At 39.5% G+C, this 19111-nt stretch overlaps 1 protein-coding gene across 3 annotated transcripts in view; it reads right to left on the bottom strand.

The window, feature by feature from the left end:
- Window positions 1–19111, bottom strand: part of pcdh11x (protocadherin 11 X-linked) — a 514120-nt gene that overhangs the window by 127594 nt on the left and 367415 nt on the right. For 2 of the 3 annotated variants that reach the window (XM_062963876.1, XM_062963875.1), the window contains one exon: window positions 18940–19011. The exons of the other annotated variant lie outside the window; for it this stretch is intronic. In XM_062963876.1, coding sequence (XP_062819946.1) covers window positions 18940–19011 — 72 coding nt within the window. The remainder of the gene's footprint in view (window positions 1–18939; window positions 19012–19111) is intronic. 3 annotated transcript variants of the gene reach the window in all.

The following is a 19111-nucleotide window of genomic DNA, read 5'->3' as shown; positions in this document are numbered from 1 at the left end:
GAAAAAATAAAGTCCTAATTAGAGAGAGAGGAATAATTGCTTTCATCCAATTGCTGCCAGTTAGAAGGCTAAGCTCCTCCAACTTGGTCTCCTAGCAACCCAATAAAAATAATTTAAAACACTAAAAAATAATTAAAAACACTAAAAAGTTAAAACAATAAAATACTATAATAACAGAAAATAACTAAAAATAATACAAGAAAATAATAAAATATAATAAATAAAAAGATAACCTACAATAAAATTAATTAAAAAAAAATACAAATAACGTCAAATAAAAATTACACGACAATTTTTAACCAATACCACCACCACTTTGCCACAGCAACGCGTGGCCGGGCACAGCTAGTAAGTAATAAATTAGGATTGGAAGTTTCCGCAAGTAGGCCAAATCCCACAAATAAGCTTCAAGGGAGTCTGGGATGTCGTGTATAAACTTGTTAATGTATCAGAAATGCCTTCTCGATGCCCCTTTTTAAAATAAGTTATTCCGAGCAGGACAACGTCTGTGTTAACTTTTTGATGAAGGTGAATTCACACCTGACTCTGTGTCCCACTGCTGCCGATTTAAAATAGGAAATAGAGTTGACTTTATTAAAGGCTTGAAACATAAATAAACCTCTAAAGAGACTGCGGTTTAATGAATGACATCTGATGTTAATAATGGTGAAAAGGGAAAAGGTTTCTCATTTGGGTCTTCGAGGACCAGTACTGTGTGCTTCTTTTATCTCATCGCCTCTTAAATGTAGTTCAACTCAAAATGATCCGCTCTATTGTTAGCAACAGACCTTTTGTCAAGAGCAGTGACCTTGTGATGAATAGAAACCTCTCCTTAATTCCTTTGGATGCCGACGCTTGGAGTCACAACAGGAGCCATAGACCCCAATTATTAAGTGGTTAATGAAATTGCAATTTCTGCCCTTTTCTTCACATTCATCAGTTGGCCTTGTATTTATCAGATGGATAGAAGGTTGGGCAAGTATTTAAAGCTATGAAACATTGAGAGCTTCAGGTGTCCGAAATTTGCAACACGATGTCTCACACCATAGAGCCAGCCATCTTGTTGCTACAAGAAAATTGCATTGGAAAATAGAAAAAGTACTCTGCAGCTTACTGTGCGATGAGTTTGCAATCTAGGAGTAAAGCAATGCATAAAGGCATCTATGGGTAAGAGTAACTACTTGAAATTTCTTCCCAGAGACCCACACAACTTGGTCTAGGCTTTGGAAGGAAGTGGGAACTGCCAGCCAATCAATTTAAACCAGGCTTAATAATAATAATAATAATAATAATAATAATAATAATAATAATAATAATAATAATCTGCCAACTGCAAAAGGCCACCCTGCTGGGATCTGCGCGCATCATCCAAAAATACAAGACACAGTCCTAAACACTTGGCAGATCGTGATTTTGTCAATGTCTATTGTTTCCAAATGCCGGCTGAGATCTTTTGGCACGGCACCCAGTGTGCCCATCACCACCAGGACCACCTTCACTGGTTTCTGCCAGAGTCTTTGTAGTTCAATCTTGAGGTCCTGAGAGCGGCTGGGTTTTTCCTGTTTTTTTTCATCAATGCGACTGTCACCTGGGATGGCGACATCAATGATCCAAACCTTTTTCCTTTCCACAACTGTGATGTCTGGTGTGTTGTGTTCCAGAACTTTGTCAGTCTGGATTCGAAAGTCCCACAGTATCTTTGCGTGCTAATTTTCCATTATCTTTTCAGGTTTGTGATCCCACCAGTTTTGCATGAGTTCCAATGAATCATTTGGGCCACACACACACACACACACAAAATCATTCTATTATTATTGTAGTATATTATTATATTATTACTATTATATTATTATTCATTATTCATGAGTACATTGAAACTACAATAGAGAGAGAAATCAGCGTGGAAATTGCAAGAGGTACCATAGATTGTTGTACATGGAAATAACGGTAGTAAATAGTTTTTGATTTATTAAATACAGTTGTATATTACAATATATTTAAACTATATATATTGTGAAATTATGGTTGTTTTTTCTCTCAAAGTGACACACCACCCAAGTCGTGCTAGGTTTTTTGGCAAATTTTGACACACCAAGTGCAAAAGGTTGCCCATCATTGCATTAGGCATTGAATGTTTGCCTTTGTGTTTGTGTATCCTGGAATCTGCCCTAAGTCTCCTCAGGGAGATAGGGCAGAATACAAATAAAGTTCTGTTGTTGTTGTTGTTGTTGTTGTTGTTGTTGTTGTTGTTGCCAATGCCTGAGTGTGGCATCTGCCAAGCTGATGCATAGCTGTAACCAATACAAGTTGTTCCAAAATATACGTGTTGGTGATTTATCGTCAAGCGGAGTGGCACCCAAATATATCTCCTCAACATATGTTCATTACAGAATTCATTTCCAGACCATCCAGGTAGATATAATCTTAGATCATTTTTAAACTTCAGTTTTTATATACTTTGTGAAACATCCTATTTATGTTAAAGATGTAGGATGTTTGCAGCTCTTGGTCTTGGAAAGGAATACAAAAGAAAATTTCAACCCTGATCGCATCCTCCCCCACAAAAAACCCGGTAAAAGTAGAATACAGCTGTTGAGACTGAAAGAGATTTTTATGCATTTTCAAAACTATTCACATTTGCAAAGCCAAATTACAGTTGCTACTGCAAATTATGATTGCCATTGTCTTGTTGCATAGATTCATTTTTTAAAGAATATATGCTGGATGGGTTCATCCAATCATCTCTTTGATCATCCTTGTGATTGCATGTGTTTGCTTTACAAAAAGAAAGAAAAACAGACTTGTTTGCAGAAAGCCTTCTTGTACATTTCCAGGGATGCAAGTGAGGTTTTTTTTATAGAATGGCTCACCATTAGAAGCCAGCCTTTGTGCAATCATATTTCCCTGAGTAGAAATATGAAAATAAATACATCCGAAAAGAAATGGATAGAATAAATTGGGTATGTATTAGACTTCTGCATTTTGGGTGAATCGCTCTCCGTTTCTACTTGCCGGAAACCAATATGCCACCATTTGGAATAGTATGACTTGAAATGGATTCAAAGTAGCTTACTCCAGATTTTGTCCCATAGACCTTTATAAGGTAAGTCCAAACATGTAGTGTTTCCGCTAGGTATAATAATAATAATAATAATAATAATAATAATAATAATAATAATAATAATAATGCAGACTGTGCAAGGAAACCGATGAAACCATTGATCATATCCTCAGCTGCTGTAAGAAAATTGCACAGACAGACTACAAACAGAGGCACAACTATGTGGCCCAAATGATTCATTGGAACTTATGCCTCAAGTACCACCTCCCAGCAGCAAAGAACTGGTGGGATCACAAACCTGCAAAAGTATTGGAAAATGAGCACGCAAAGATACTGTGGGACTTCCGAATCCAGACTGACAAAGTTCTGGAACACAACACACCAGACATCACAGTTGTGGAAAAGAAAAAGGTTTGGATCATTGATGTTGCCATCCCAGGTGACAGTCGCATTGATGAAAAACAACAGGAAAAACTCAGCCGCTATCAGGACCTCAAGATTGAACTGCAAAGACTCTGGCAGAAACCAGTGCAGGTGGTCCCGGTGGTGATGGGCACATTGGGTGCCGTGCCAAAAGATCTCAGCCGGCATTTGGAAACAATAGTCATTGACAAAATTACGATCTGCCAACTGCAAAAGGCCACCCTACTGGGATCTGCACGCATCATCTGAAAATACATCACACAGTCCTAGACACTTGGGAAGTGTTCGACTTGTGATTTTGTGATACGAAATCCAGCACAACTATCTTGTTTGCTGTGTCATACAATAAAATAATAATAATAATAATAATAATAATAATAATAACAACAACAACAACAACTTTATTCTTGTATCCTGCCTCCATCTCCCCGAAGGGACTCGGGGCGGCTTACACAGAGACTAGCCCAAAAACAACAACATAGCATTACATACAACAAAAATTAAAACAATAATTTAAACATAACAGTTACTTTAAAAGCCTGAGTGTCAATTGCTCAGACTTGGCACAGCCTCGTTCACACGTTCATTTGTCATGCAATGTGGCAACAAAAGCCTAACTGAGGGAAGATCCAGGGTGACTCAGAAGTCCCAGATTTTGTTATTGTGCTCTCCAAATCAACCATCCTTGGGAACTGGCATAAAAAGAATATGTGATTATACCAGGAATAGAAACAATATATTAAGAGATAAATAAAATATGTATGGATCTCATAGAAGCCCGAGGTAGCGCAGTGGGTTAAACCACTGAGCTTACTGACCAAAAGGTAGGCAGCTCAAATTTGGGGAGCAGGGTGAGCACCCGCAGTTAGCCCCAGCTTCTGCCAACCTAGCAGTTCGAAAGCATGCAAATGTGAGTAGATCAATAGGTGCCGCTCTGGCAGGAAGGTAACGCCGCTCCATGCAGTCATGCCGGCCTCATGACCTTGGAGTTGTCTATGGACAACGCCGGCTCTTCAGCTTAGAAATGGAGATGAGCACCAACCCCCTGACTGGACTCAACTAGACTGTTGTGACTTAGCTGGAGTCTCTGAAGGAGATTGTGGGATTCAGGTTCCAAATGTTCAAGATGATGGGATTCAGGTTCAAGATGACTCTGATGGGAATTATGGGATTCAGGATCAGAGTGTCCCTGCTGTGAGAAATGAGGAGCAGGGAGGAATTCCCATGGCAAGGAATGGTGTTGATGATACTGGAGATGATACCGAAGCTAGCCAGGTGCAAAGGGAGGACAGCTCCCAGTTAGATAGCATGCAGACAGAGGCTGCTGCTAATGAGCTGTCTGGCCTTGATGAAATGGAATCTCTGGATCGAGCTGGCCATTTGTTACTTCGGGTTCGCAGGAGTGTTAGAATAGCAAACAAGAAAGAGGTCAGAGGCCAAAGAAATGCGTTCATGCTACGCAGGGAATATTAAAGGGAGTGCTGAGAGAGAGATCTTTGTCAAAAGCAATGTCTTGTTTGAATTAGAAGCAGCTCTTGCCCTCTTGGATTATTCTGCAGCTTGGTGTATTCAAGTTCATGGGACTATGTCATGTATTAATGGAACTTTGTTTTATGCCTAATGTTTTCTTGGATTATCCTTTATAGCCTTGGTTTTGCAACAATCTTTTGGATCTTTACTTTTGCTTTTTCAGAACTATTTGTTTCCTTTTTCCTAATAAACTACAAAAGACTCCAACCTGTGTACAGCCTGGTGTGTTCAGCAAGGTGAAACTAACCTGAGATGCAACATAGACTTGTCGAGGGAAAACCTTTACCTTTATCTATGGATCTCAAAAATAAAATTAGAAAGAACTGAAAATCTGAGACTTTTTTGATTTTTGTAATCGGACCTGATGTATTCCTGAAAAGGCTAGAAGAATGGCAACAGAAGCTTTTGACACCCACAAAAAATCTCAGAGAATTGTGACTGTGAAATGTGCCATCGCTCAGACACTTTCTACCTCATCTCACAAGTTATGCTCGGGAAGGGAGAAAGTGTGAATGGCGAGCTAGTGTTAGCAGAACACTTATGGAGATCGGTAGTCTAGCAAATGCTTTACTTCTTTTTAAGGGATCTCAGAGCAGAATGGAAAGAATGAGCCAATTACAAATGGAGGTGTTGTGTTCATCCATCACTATGCAGAATTTTCCTCAATTCACCGGAGTTCCTTGACAGACTAGTCAAAGAGGAGAACATACCCTGAAGGTAGAAAGATGAAACACGGCGCTTCAGAGGAACATTATTATTTGAAAATAGATCTGAGATTGTTATTGTGGAAGGATATGTTTTAAAACCATGAGGGAAAGGCCTAATGTTCACTAATTTATCACAATCCGGTGTTATGGTCTCTCAGGAAAACAAAAGATCTTACCGAGTCAATAGTGATGTAACTCACTGTTTACGAGTAGGAGCTAAATGGGATTACCAGAGTAAATAAATAACGGCTATGAATGATGAAAGAGGAATAATATAGTGCTATAGGGTTACATTATATTGTTCAGACAGCTATCTTGTCATTTACCGTCTGAGATAAAGTGACTATTATCTGTATGGCTGTCTGGAAATTCATGCAACAAAGCGATACAGAATTGAGTTATAATGGTGAAAATGGGTTGTGTTACGAATAGCTGAAACAGAGAGCCGTCACTCCATCTGAAAGACAACCATGCAATGTCAGCTCCACCTAGTCCAGTGATGGCCAGCCTACCCTGTTTCCCCGAAAATAAGACAGTGTGTTATATTAATTTTTGCTCCCAAAGAGGCACTAGGTCTTATTTTCAGGAGATGTCTTATTTTTCCACAAAGAAGAATTCACATTTATGGTTGAATTTAATATTAGAATACATTGTATATACATGTAATATTAATAATAATATTATGATGTAATACAATGTAACAATAATTATAATTCACTATTATAATTGTATATTTATATTACATGCAATATTACTAATAATATTGCAATATAGTTGTATAATATAATATTTTGTATGTATATATATACTTGTAAACTGCCCTGAGTCCCCTTCGGGGTGAGAAGGGCAGTATATAAATGTCGCAAATAATAAATAACTAAATAAATAATTTTTTAAAAAATGAAAATTTATTATCTACTGTACAGTAGTTGTCATCACAAACCAGCATAACCAAACTGTGAATCCTTTCAAGAATCTCTATATTATATTTTATTGCTATACTGTTTTTAAATTACTGTTTTAAATTTCTGTTCGTATGTAAATTTATGTTGTTGTTGGGCTTGTCCCTGTGTAAGCTGCCCTGAGTCCCTTCTGGGATATGGAGGTGGGATACAAGAATAAAGTTATTATAATATTATTATTATTATTTCTTGTTGCTACCTTTATTTCCATGTACAACAATCTATGGCATGTACATTTTACCGGTCCTGCATGCTTCCAAACAAAAACTTTGCTAGGTCTTACTTTCGGGGGAGGCCTTATATTTAGCAATTCAGCAAAACCTCTACTAGGTCTTATTTTCTGGCGATGTCTTATTTTCAGGGAAACAGGGTATGACACACATGTCAGCACTGACACGCCTAGCCATTTTTGCTGACACGCTGCCGCATGAAGATTGATAGGATGACTAATGTCTTTTGTGGCCAAATTTGGTGTGATTTGGTTATATAAAATATATAAAATCATATATAAAAACATATATAAAATCATTCTATTATTACTCTATTATTATTGTAGTATATTATTACTATTATGTTATTATTATATTATTCATTATTCATGACTACATTGAAACTACAATAGAGAGAAATCAGCGTGGAAACTGCAAGAGGTACCATAGATTGTTGTACATGGAAAGAATGGTAGGAAATAGTTTTTGATTTATTAAATACAGTTATATATTACAATTATATATTTTTGTTATTTAAACTATATATATTGTGAAATCATAGTTTTTTTTCTCAAAGTGACACACCACCCAAGTCGTGCTAGGTTTTTTGGTGAGTTTTGACACACCAAGTGCAAAAGGTTGCCCATCATTGACCTAGTCAGAAGAAAGAGAGAGACAGAAATGGATGGGTAAACTAAGGGTCAATTTATTAACTATTTAAAATTAATCTGCAGGACAGCTGCACAGAGCAGTTTGTGCTGAAGCAGGTGTATGTTTACTTACTTTTCTACATGTCAAGGGCAAGTGACCTCTGTCATTTCTAAATCAGCCTCGTAAGCTCTTTCAGCTCTGCGTTCTCTCCTGAAGCTCAGCGTCAAAGGAGAATGACAGAACGGTGAAGCTACGATTTTTTTTATTGGTTTATAAGTGTTAATACAGCAAAAGCGAGGAAAACAAAATTGGTGGGAATAGTGCAAAGAGGTGGGGAGGGGAAAGTAGGTGAAAAGATATGAGTGGAGAGCAGGAGAAGGGGAAAAAAGAATGAAAAAATAATTAAAAAGAATTTAAAAAATATATAGACTTCCCATTGTCCTCTTGAGGAGTTTTGTTTGGTTTTCATCCATTTTATTTTCCAGTTGACTCTCAAGTTGGTCTGGTTATCCTGGTTTGTGATGACAACTACTGAACAGTATATAATAAATGTTCTCTTTTTTGTTCAACAACAAATGAGAATTCTTCTTCATCCCCTGAAGATAAGACTTAGCGCATCTTTGGGAGCAAAAATTAATCTAAGACGCTGTCTTATTTTCGGGGAAACACGGTACCTCTTAAATCAGCTACTAAATGTGGCCTACAAGTGTGACAAGTTTCACCCCAATAGGCATCAAAATGTCAAAAAGACGAGCCTCGCAAACTTCCCCAATGGTGCCAATGCACCGAATCTTACCAAAATGAAAATCTGTATTTTGAATTATGAATCTTGCTGATAGCAAAATGGATCCAAAACTTGAAAGAAAATGGATTTCTGCTGTTTCACATACCTGTAGTGATTATAAAGGCTAAAGGTTTCCCTGGACATGAAGTCCAATCGTGTCCGACTTTGGGTTTTGGTTGTCATCCCCATTTCTAAGCTGCCGTTGTCCGTAGACGTCGCCAAGGTCATGTGGCCGACATGACTGCATGGAACACCATTACCTTCCCGCTGAAGTGGGATCTACTCACATTTGCATGTTTTCAAATTTCTAGATTGGTAGAAGCCAGGGCTAACAGTGGGAGCTCACCCCGCTTCCCAGATTTGAACTGCTGACCTTTTGGTCAGCTAGTTCAGCAGCTCAGTGATTTAATCCATTGTACCACATTTCTGATGCTACCTCTTAAATCAGCTACTAAGTGTGGCCTACAAGTGTGGCAAGTTTCATCCCTATAGTCATCAAAATGACAGAAGGATGAGCCTCGTAAACTTTCCCCTTGGTGCCAATGGACCGAATCTTACCAAAACGAAACTGGAAATCCAGATTTCGAATTATGAATCTTCCCAAAAACGAAATGGATTTCTGAGAGGATCAAAACTACATTTGGGACTTAGGGTTTATAAAGGTCTCACTGTTTTTGTTCTCAAGGGACAGTTGCTCTCTTCTTTCAAACTCTCCTTGGGCAGCGGACCATCGGCATAAGGAAGGCTATCAGGCACTGACTTCCAAAAGGTCAAACTCTCGCTTCCTTATCCATGGGAAACCTCAGATCAGAAGGTTTATTTCACAAGAACTCTTTACCAGAGAAGGCTAAAGGCCTCGTAATCTCATAGCACTGAACCATGGCAGTTAAAATGGTGTCAAAAACGCATTCATTCTACAGCATCAATGCACCCTCAGCCTCTGTACAATTTCAGATATGGAGCATGCACAGTAGTGTGACAGAATAATCTGATACTCGATCACATGGAAATGGTGAGAAACCCCTTTTATCCTGAAGTAACCTGTGGCTGTCAATATGCATTAGCTTCATATTATAATGTGTTAATGTGATGCTACCAGAAGTCAGACCAGAGCAGGATGAGGCACGGTTGAGCTGATTTATATTGCTAGTGTGAATCCGGTCTCAGTCTCAACTATGATATAAAGATCCCCTTGTATCTTTTTATGCTGATGCAACTAATGTGAGTATTGCTAAAATTATGCTAGTAATCACATTCCCCATCCTGGAAGACAGAATTTTGACCTGACTCATAATTTATTATTTAGGTATCTCACAATCTCTGAGGATGCCTGCCATAGATGTGGGTGAAACGTCAGGAGAGAATGCTTCTGGAACATGGCCAGACAGCCTGGAAAACACACAACAACCCTATAATTAATGTGCTACCAATGAGGGACATGGGAGAGGGACTTCTCAACCAAGGCAACCCAATTGTGAAAGGCAATCTCAAAAGAGATCTGATTTTCACCAACACTGATTTCATTCACTTTCATGTCACTAATGGTATCAATGGTGAACATCATGAAATCATTTTTCTGAGACCAAAATATATCCAATTATGATTGATATCAGGGATTTGTTTCTCCCTAGAACATTTATAGCTCCAGTTCTCATACCCTCCAAAATGTTGGTCATCTCCATGCTGTAAAACTTGACATTCTGCATATTTCTTCCTGGCTTTTATCCAGTTGTTAATTTAAGCAGTGTTAACTGGTAATAAAAGAATCAACATTCTGTTTTTAGTATTTGAACCCAACCTAAACAACATGGCCAGGCTGTGGCGCAGCTGGTTAGTAGTTTGCTGAAATAAATCACCACTGACCAAGAGGTCGTGAGTTCAAAGCTCGAGTCGGATTGAGTGGCCGACTGTTAAATAGCGCCAGCTCATTGTTGACCTAAGCAACCTGAAAGACAGTTGTATCTGTCAAGTAGGAAAATTTAGGGACCGCTTATGCAGGGAGGCTAATTTAACTAATTTACAAGACTATAAAAACGTCCAGCAGCATACGTGCCGGATGAGGAAGTACTCCATCAAAAGGACTCGGTGTCACAGTGGATGATGAAGCAGCTCCTCTGTGGCCAGAATCAAGTATATGCTCATGAAAGTCAGAAGCTGGTAAGTTAAATAGCCTGTGTGTCTGTCTGTGTGTTGTTTGTATAATGGCATTGAATATTTGCCATATGTGCATTGTGATCCGCCCTGAGTCCCCTTCGAGGCGAGAAGGGTGGAATCTAAATAAAGTAAATAAAATAAATAAACATGGCTGGGCTGTGGCACAGCTGGTTAGTAGCCGGCTGCAATAAATCACCACTGACCGAGAGGTCGTGAGTTCAAAGCCCGAGTCGGATTGAGTGCCCGACGGCTAAATAGCCCCAGCTCGTTGTTGACCTAAGCAACCCGAAAGACAGTTGCATCTGTCAAGTAGGAAAATTTAGGGACCGCTTATGCAGGGAGGCTAATTTAACTAATTTACAAGACCATAAAAACATCCAGCAGCAAAACCCACAACTGATCAATGGATATTAAAGATAGTGGACACTATGAACATGGGTGTATTGACCCAAACAATAAAATATTTCCAAGGAGTGAAAAGCAAAAAAAAAACAGATTGGTCACCATTAAAGAAATATATGTTACAAAGGAAAATGAAATTGCTTTAGAAGAAAAAGCAAGAATGAAACAAAATAAGGTCTAGTTAAGAGTAGGGGAAGCCAAAGTGGTATTAAAGAAGAGAAACGAACTTGCCGCAAAGAAGGAGATTGGAGGTCGACGATATCCCTTATCCCCTCCTTGATTTCCCTTACCCAATCACCCCTAGTGTTAGAGAGTAGACCTTTAGAGTTGAGCTATCCTTTCCTACTCTTCTATCCCTACAGAATGTTCCCCCACTTTTTAATGTATCACTTTTGGAAAATATGTTTCACAATAAAAATTTAAATACAAAAAAAAACAAAACCACCCAGCAGCGTGCGTGCCGGATGAGGAAGTACTCCATCAAAAGGACTCGGTGTCACAGTGGATGATGAAGCAGCAGCTCCCCCTGTGGCCGGAATCGAGCATACAAACACACTGTCATCCGCCCTGAGTCCCCTTCAGGGTGAGAAAGAAGGGCGAAATATAAATACTGTAAAATAAATACTGTAAAATAAATAAATGTACCACACTGTGTAAGTTATTGTCCACCAAGTGGAAATGATTACAAATGAGGTTTTAATCACTGGGCGTTGAAGGCAGCTCAGAAAGGACTTTATTGAAAAATATTCTAAAGTGATATTTACAAATTGCTAATAGATAAAGAGCAGGAGCAGGGTCACCGTAAAGAAATGTGGGAGTTAGATTGCAATAAGGAAATACACCCTCAAATCTGGAAAGAAATGTGGAATAAGCGTATATTAAAAAACGTATGTCTATAAGAATAAAAGAGAATTATTATAAAAGTGGTTTGGAGATGGTACCTCACACCAATTAGATTAAATCAAATGGATAAGAAATACTCTAAGCAGTGCTGGAGGGGCTGTCAGGAAATCGGTACATATATACATATGTGGTGGTCCTGTAAATATGTTCAAAAATTTTGGGAGAACGTTTTTAAAGAAATAAAGGGAACCACCAAAACAGAAATAATAGGAACGCCTGAAATTGCACTGTTGTCATTTATGGATAATATTCAAATATCAAAAGAGTTAAAGGAACTAATCGCCAACTTGGTAACAGCAGCAAGATTGTTAATAGCCAAAAAATGGAAAGGAAGAATGGTATAAGGAGGTTTGGGATATTGCGATAAATGATAAATTGACATGTAATATTAAAATTAAAAGAGGGTTATTAAAAAAGGATGATTTTGGGAAGATATGGGGAAAATTTATAGAGTTTGTATACGTAGAAGGAAAGGGGGAAAAACCAGTAAAAGAAATAATGGAATTTTGGAAATAAATATTGTAATTGGCTGGTCTGGGGTGAAGGGTAACAAAAGGTAAATAATATGAATATGTAATATAGTTAGAGAGTGAAAATACCATAGGAGCTATGATATACAGTAGAGTCTCACTTATCCAACGTTCTGGATTATCCAACACATTTTTGTAGTCAATGTTTTCAGTATATCATGATATTTTGGTGCTAAATTCATAAATACAGTAATTACTACATAGCATTAATGTGTAATGAACTACTTTTTCTGTCAAATTTGTTGTATAAGATGATGTTTTGGTGCTTAATTTGTAAAATCATAACCTATTTTGATGTTTAAAAGGCTTTTTCTTAATCTCTCCTTATTATCCAACATATTCGCTTATCCAACGTTCTGCCGGCCCGTTTACGTTGGATAAGCGAGACCCTACTGTAATATGAGTATGTAATATAGTTAGAGAGTGAAAATACCATAGGAGCTATGATATACATAACTCTGTATTGCAAATATGTTAAAGAATGTATAAGTTTTAAGTACTGAATATGTAAAATTCAAAATTTTTCAATAATTTAATTGAAAAATATTCTATGGTTGAGTCTGCTAACCTTCAGGGTCCCCTATGTCTTGGCCTTGGCTCAGCTGGAGTATTGGCGGATATATGGCAGCTGACAAGAACGCCCGCGTATTATTTCATCTTTGGAACTGGGTTTGCCACAAAGAGAAGGCAATTTGGTTTGATGTATATTTATGCCCGGTCTCTGTCTCTCTGTTGGAAATGTGTTCAGGTAGCTTGAAAGGCAAGGGCACGGGCACCGTAAATTAACATCACAGACCAGGCTCTCTTTCCTATTCCCTGGGCTCCTGTAATACATCCAACTGCCTTTGAAACTGAGCCGCCCCCCTTTTTGATGCATGCACACCGAATGGTGTCAAGAATGTTCAGGAGGATGAAACATGCTGGGATTGTCAGCATGATGCACTGTATACATCTCGCGCCTCTAGTCAAATTTCATAGTGCAAAATCCAACCATATCTACTATCGCCACCAATACTAAGTATTTATTGAGAGACGGCAAACCGGAGTTTATATGGAGATGCAGCAGAAGCTGTCCCGCCAAGTCTCTGAGTTGACCAGCTTATTTTTTGAGTTCTTCTTTATTTATTTACTAGCTGTGCCCGGCCACACGTTGCTGTGGCATTGTCTGATGGTGTTGGTGAGAAATTGTTGAGGTAGTGGTGGTATTGAAAGTCTGTTGTATGGTTGTCCTTATGTTTAGTATGCATTTGGTTGTTTGTTTACTGTGAAAGTGGTGAGGGTAGAGGGGGTCTATGTCCCTGTGTAGTATTGTATAGTATTTATACGTTGTCCATGTGTTGTGAATGCTTGGATTGTGTCCTGCTGCATAGTAGAAAGGGTTGGGCTGGATGGCCCTTAGGGGTCTCTCCAAACTCTTGTGCCTCTCCCCTGGGCTGAGTGCATTGCTAGGAGACCAAGTGGGCGGAGCTTAGCCCTCTAACTGGCAGCAATTGGATAAAAGCAATTATTCCTCTCTCTCTAATTAGGACTTTATTTTTCTTTTCTTTTTGTTGTATCAACCTAGAGGCGTGGATGATGGGTTGTGTTGTCAAATTTGGAGGTTGGGGGGCCGGTAGTTTTGTTGTTTTGTCCACTGCCCTGATGCCATCACTCTTTTATATATATAGATTTACAACATTTCTACCCCGCCCTTCTCACCCGAGGGGACTCAGGGAGGCTTACAACAACCGGAAAAATTCAATGCCAAACAGATCAATAAAACAGCAACACATTTAAAACCATTAACAACTATTCATAAAATACAACACATAAAATACATAAAATACATTAGTCAGCTAAAACATATACAGTAGAGTCTCACTTATCCAAGCTAAACGGGCCGGCAGAAGCTTGGATAAGTGAATATCTTGGATAATAAGGAGGGATTAAGGAAAAGTCTATTAAATATCAAATTAGGTTATGATTTTACAAATTAAGCACCCAAACATCATGTTATACAACAAATTTGACAGAAAAAGTAGTTCAATACGCAGTAATGTTATGTTGTAATTACTGTATTTATGAATTTAGCATCAAAATATCACGATATATTGAAAACATTGACTACAAAAATGCATTGAATAATCCAGAACCTTGGATAAGCGAGGCTTGGATTAGTGAGACTCTACTGTAGTTACTTAAAACCACTTTTCTTTTTTCTTTTTTTTGCAAATATTTTTTATTGTGCATTTTACAAGCAACCTGTATATTTCTTGTTACATAAAAAGAACTCTTATTCTTTTCTCAATTTAATAAAATCACATCACGATAATCATCACCTAGAATAATGTGAAGGGAAAACTAACCAAAGCAATACTAATAAAGAAGAAGAAGAAAAAAAAGAAATGAAGAGCAAGAGGAGAAATTAAAAAAAAAAAAGAGGTAAAAAGAAGGAAGATATATAATTCAACTTCAAACCACTTTTCCACGGAACCATTGCACATAAACCTAAATCCAGACCATATCAATATATTGCTTATATTGAATTATATTCATTAATCATAGAATCAAAGACTCATAGAACCAAAGAGTTGGAAGAGACCTCATGAGCCATCCAGTCCAACTTTATTCTGCCAAGAAACAGGAAAATCACATTCAAAACACTCCTGACAGATGGCCATCCAGCCTCTACTTAAAAGCCTACAAAGATGGAGATTCCGCCACACTCTGCAGCAGAGAGTTCCACTGCTGAACAGCTCTCCCAGTTCTTCCTAATGTTCAGGTGGAATCTCCTCCGCCGTATAACTTCCCCTCACGTATTTATACATGGCGCTTCTCTTCTGCCTTCTTTTCTGCAGACTAAATATGACCAGTTCTTTAAGCCACTCCTCATAAGGCTTGTTCTCCAGACCATTGATCCTTTGAGTCACCTTCCTCTGGGCACATTCCAGCTTGGCAACATTTACCTTCAATTGTGCCCTCAAGTGTGGTCTGACCAAGGCAGAATAGAAGGTTGGCAAAATAAAACTTTTTTTTGTCTTTTCCCTGGCTCCTCCCTGATACACATGCTGTCAGGCTATGTTGGAATCAACTTAGAATAATGAAAGCTGCTACGTTTCACAAATACATTTTGTCAATGTCTATTGTTTCCAAATGCCGGCTGAGATCTTTTGGCATGGCACCCAGTGTGCCCATCACCACTGGGACCACCTGCACTGGTTTCTGCCAGAGTCTTTGAAGTTCAATCTTGAGGTCCTGATAGGTTTTCCTGTTGTTTTTCGTCAATGCGACTGTCACCTGGGATGGCAACATCAATGATCCAAACCTTTCTCTTTTCCACAACTGTGATGTCTGGTGTGTTGTGCTCCAGAACTTTGTCAGTCTGGATCCGGAAGTCCCACAGTATCTTTGCGTGCTCATTTTCCAATACTTTTGCAGGTTTGTGATCCCACCAGTTCTTTACTGCTGGGAGGTGGTACTTGAGGCATAAGTTCCAATGAATCATTTGGGCCACATAGTTGTGCCTCTGTTTGTAGTCTGTCTGTGCGATTTTCTTACAGCAGCTGAGGAGATGATCCATGGTTTCATCGGTTTCCTTGCACAGTCTGCATTTTGGGTCATCAGCTGATTTTTCGATCTTGGCCTTAATTGCATTTGTCCTGATGGCTTGCTCCTGGTTATTATCATCATCATCACCATCATCATCATCATCACCATCATCTGCTTATCTGAGTTTTACCTAAATTATATTGTGCAGACTTTCTTTATCCAAGCCTTAAGTAGTTCTCCTAACTGACTTCCTAATCCTTCTTGCAAGTTCTTGGTGATATCACAAGGGCAATGATCTCAGATTCCGGCCCTGAAATCTCAAGGAATGGGATGTTGCCGACCCAGCAACCCTGTGGCTATATGACAATAACACTAAAGAAAACAATGCAATGCGATTGACTGCCAATGCTCCTTCCTGTCAGTCAGGAACAGTGAAGTGAAAGGTTATGACATTATGTTGCCCCTAAGCACACTTTGGCACATGCTGATATTTCCAATATAGCCAATTTGCAAGTAATTCCCTTGTTTTCAATGGCAACAATTTCTCATCTTCTGCCAAATACGCTGCAGGTGATCCAAGTTGAAATATGCAAAACAGTTGTAAATCAAAGCAAGTGAGAAACGGAAGCCCGATCTACACAAATAGCTGGCGTGGTTTAGTATGCTAAACCTCTTTCAACTCCTGCTTTGTTAAAAAAAAAAAAAAAAGAGCCAACATGACCTTTCCATTCATATCCCAATGCATCAGAGGATGTGCAACTGGGGACGGGGCAAAGCTTTAACCCCACACACCTGAGATAGATTCCAACATCCCATTTCGACCTAAAAATCCAAAGTGGAACTCACTTCTGGCAGTTTGATGGCCGCTTGGAGAGTTGGAAGCTTGGAGTGTTTTCATTAATAAGTCATAAGACAGAGAGGAAAGGTAAGGAATGAAGCCAATACTGAGACGAACTCAGATTTGAATGTATCTGCATTTAATTTGAAATAGAAAAGTGCTTTTTATGTGAGTCAATGTATGTTTTAAACCAGTAGTTCCCAACATTTTTTTGACCAGGGACCCCTTGGACCAGGGACCCTTTGGACCAGGGGCCACTTTGACCAGGGACCCCTTGGACCAGGTGCCACTTTGACCAGGGATCACTTTGACCAGGGACCCCTTGGACCAGAGGCCACTTTGACCAGGGACCACTTTGACCAGGGACCCCTTGGACCAGGTGCCACTTTGACCAGGGATCACTTTGACCAGGGACCCCTTGGACCAGAGGCCACTTTGACCAGGGACCACTTTGACCAGGGACCCCTTGGACCAGGTGCCACTTTGACCAGGGATCACTTTGACCAGGGACCCCTTGGACCAGAGGCCACTTTGACCAGGGACCACTTTGACCAGGGACCCCTTGGACCAGGTGCCACTTTGACCAGGGATCACTTTGACCAGGGACCCCTTGGACCAGAGGCCACTTTGACCAGGGACCACTTTGACCAGGGACCCCTTGGACCAGGTGCCACTTTGACCAGGGATCACTTTGACCAGGGACCTCTTGGACCAGGGACCTCTTGGACCAGGGACCCCTTGGACCACGGGCCACTTTGACCAGGGACCACTTTGACCAGGGACCCCTTGGACCAGGGGCCACTTTGACCAGGGGCCACTTTAACCAGGGACCACGTTGACCAGGGACCACTTTCCAACATTAGTACCAAAAGGGTTACGAATCAGTTTTTGGTCTACTTTAGATTTGGTTACTTGGGGTTCTGATTCAGAAAATTGCATTGGATAGGCCACATCAGCTCTAGCTTCTGATACAGAACATATACCATCCAGTAGTTGCCGTCTGCTCACCCAGAGAAAAACATATTTAATAATCTAGGGCTGAAGTGATCTACCCAATGCAATTTTCTGAATCAGTACCCTAAATAACCCCAAGAACAGGCCTAAAAACAAAGACACCAAGGTGCCTTCGCTTCCATGTGCCACATGGAAAGCTCCGCTCAGTGGGAGGGAGGAGGAGGAGAAGCAGCAGTCAGGAGGTTTGTTGTTGCACCTTTCGTTCTATTATCACCCATAATCCTATTAATCTTATAATGTATAAGATTAATAGAATTTTGTTGCACCTTTTGTGAGTAGTCAGCCTCTCCCCTCCTTACATCCCCGTTGCCTCTGAACTATGAGAAGGTTTCACAAGACCAGTCGTTCTCATTGCAACGGTGTAGTAACGTTGAGGCCACGGACCATATTTTAGTTCTTGGGGACCACAGATTGGGAACAACTGTTTTAAACAATGGCATATACACATCACACACACACACACACATAAATACTACTGAGTTTTTGAAAGCTTCCTGAAGAGATAATTTTACAAGTTATATTCAATTCCTATGAATATCAGTCTTGAGTGCACCTAAGAAATTATTGGTGATAATGATCATAATGCCCATATACTATGCCATTTTGATGTCCCTGTCCTAAATGAAGATAACCGGGCTGGGCTGTGGCGCAGCTGGCTAGTAACCAGCTGTAATAAATCACTACTGACCGAGAGGTCATGAGTTCGAAGCCCGGGTTGGGTTAAGCCCCCGACCATTAAATAGCCCGGCTTGCTGTTGACCTATGCAGCCCCGAAAGACAGTTGCATCTGTCAATTAGGGAAATTTAGGTACGCTTTATGCGGGAGGCTAATTTAACTAATTTACAACACCATAAAACTGCCAGCAAAACACGAGGAAAGGAATGAGGAAGTACAGCCACTAGTGGACAGTGAAGCAACAGCTCCCCCTGTGGCCGGAATCGTGAAGCTGGAAAAAAACTGTTAAATGCCTCTGTGTCTGTCTATATATGTTGTTTGTCTGTTGGCATTGAATGTTTGCCATATATGTGTTCATTGTAATCCGCCCTGAGTCCCCTTCGGGGTGAGAAGGGCGGAATATAAATACTGTAAATAAATATAAATAAATAAATAAATAACTTTGCTTGAAACCGTAAGACAATGTTTTCATTTAGATGAACACTAGATTATTTATACAATTTGTAAAGAGGGGGTGTTCACTCCAAATCTTTATATATGAAAGAGAGAAATAAATGTTTTGCTTACCTGGGGTTGAGTCCACGATTCTAGGCTGGTCTCTTTTAATGGTGACGGTTGTCTTCCTGCGTCTTTTGAATGCTTTTTGTGGAGGAAAAGAGTTGCCAGTTATTTCCTAGACCAATACATTAAAGTTTTAACACACTATTTCAAAATATGAGAGACTCTTTTTTTAAAAAAA

Source organism: Anolis carolinensis, unplaced genomic scaffold (assembly GCF_035594765.1).
Source record: "Anolis carolinensis isolate JA03-04 unplaced genomic scaffold, rAnoCar3.1.pri scaffold_12, whole genome shotgun sequence".
Taxonomy (NCBI): domain Eukaryota; kingdom Metazoa; phylum Chordata; class Lepidosauria; order Squamata; family Dactyloidae; genus Anolis; species Anolis carolinensis.
This window is presented reverse-complemented; position numbering and strand designations above follow the sequence as displayed.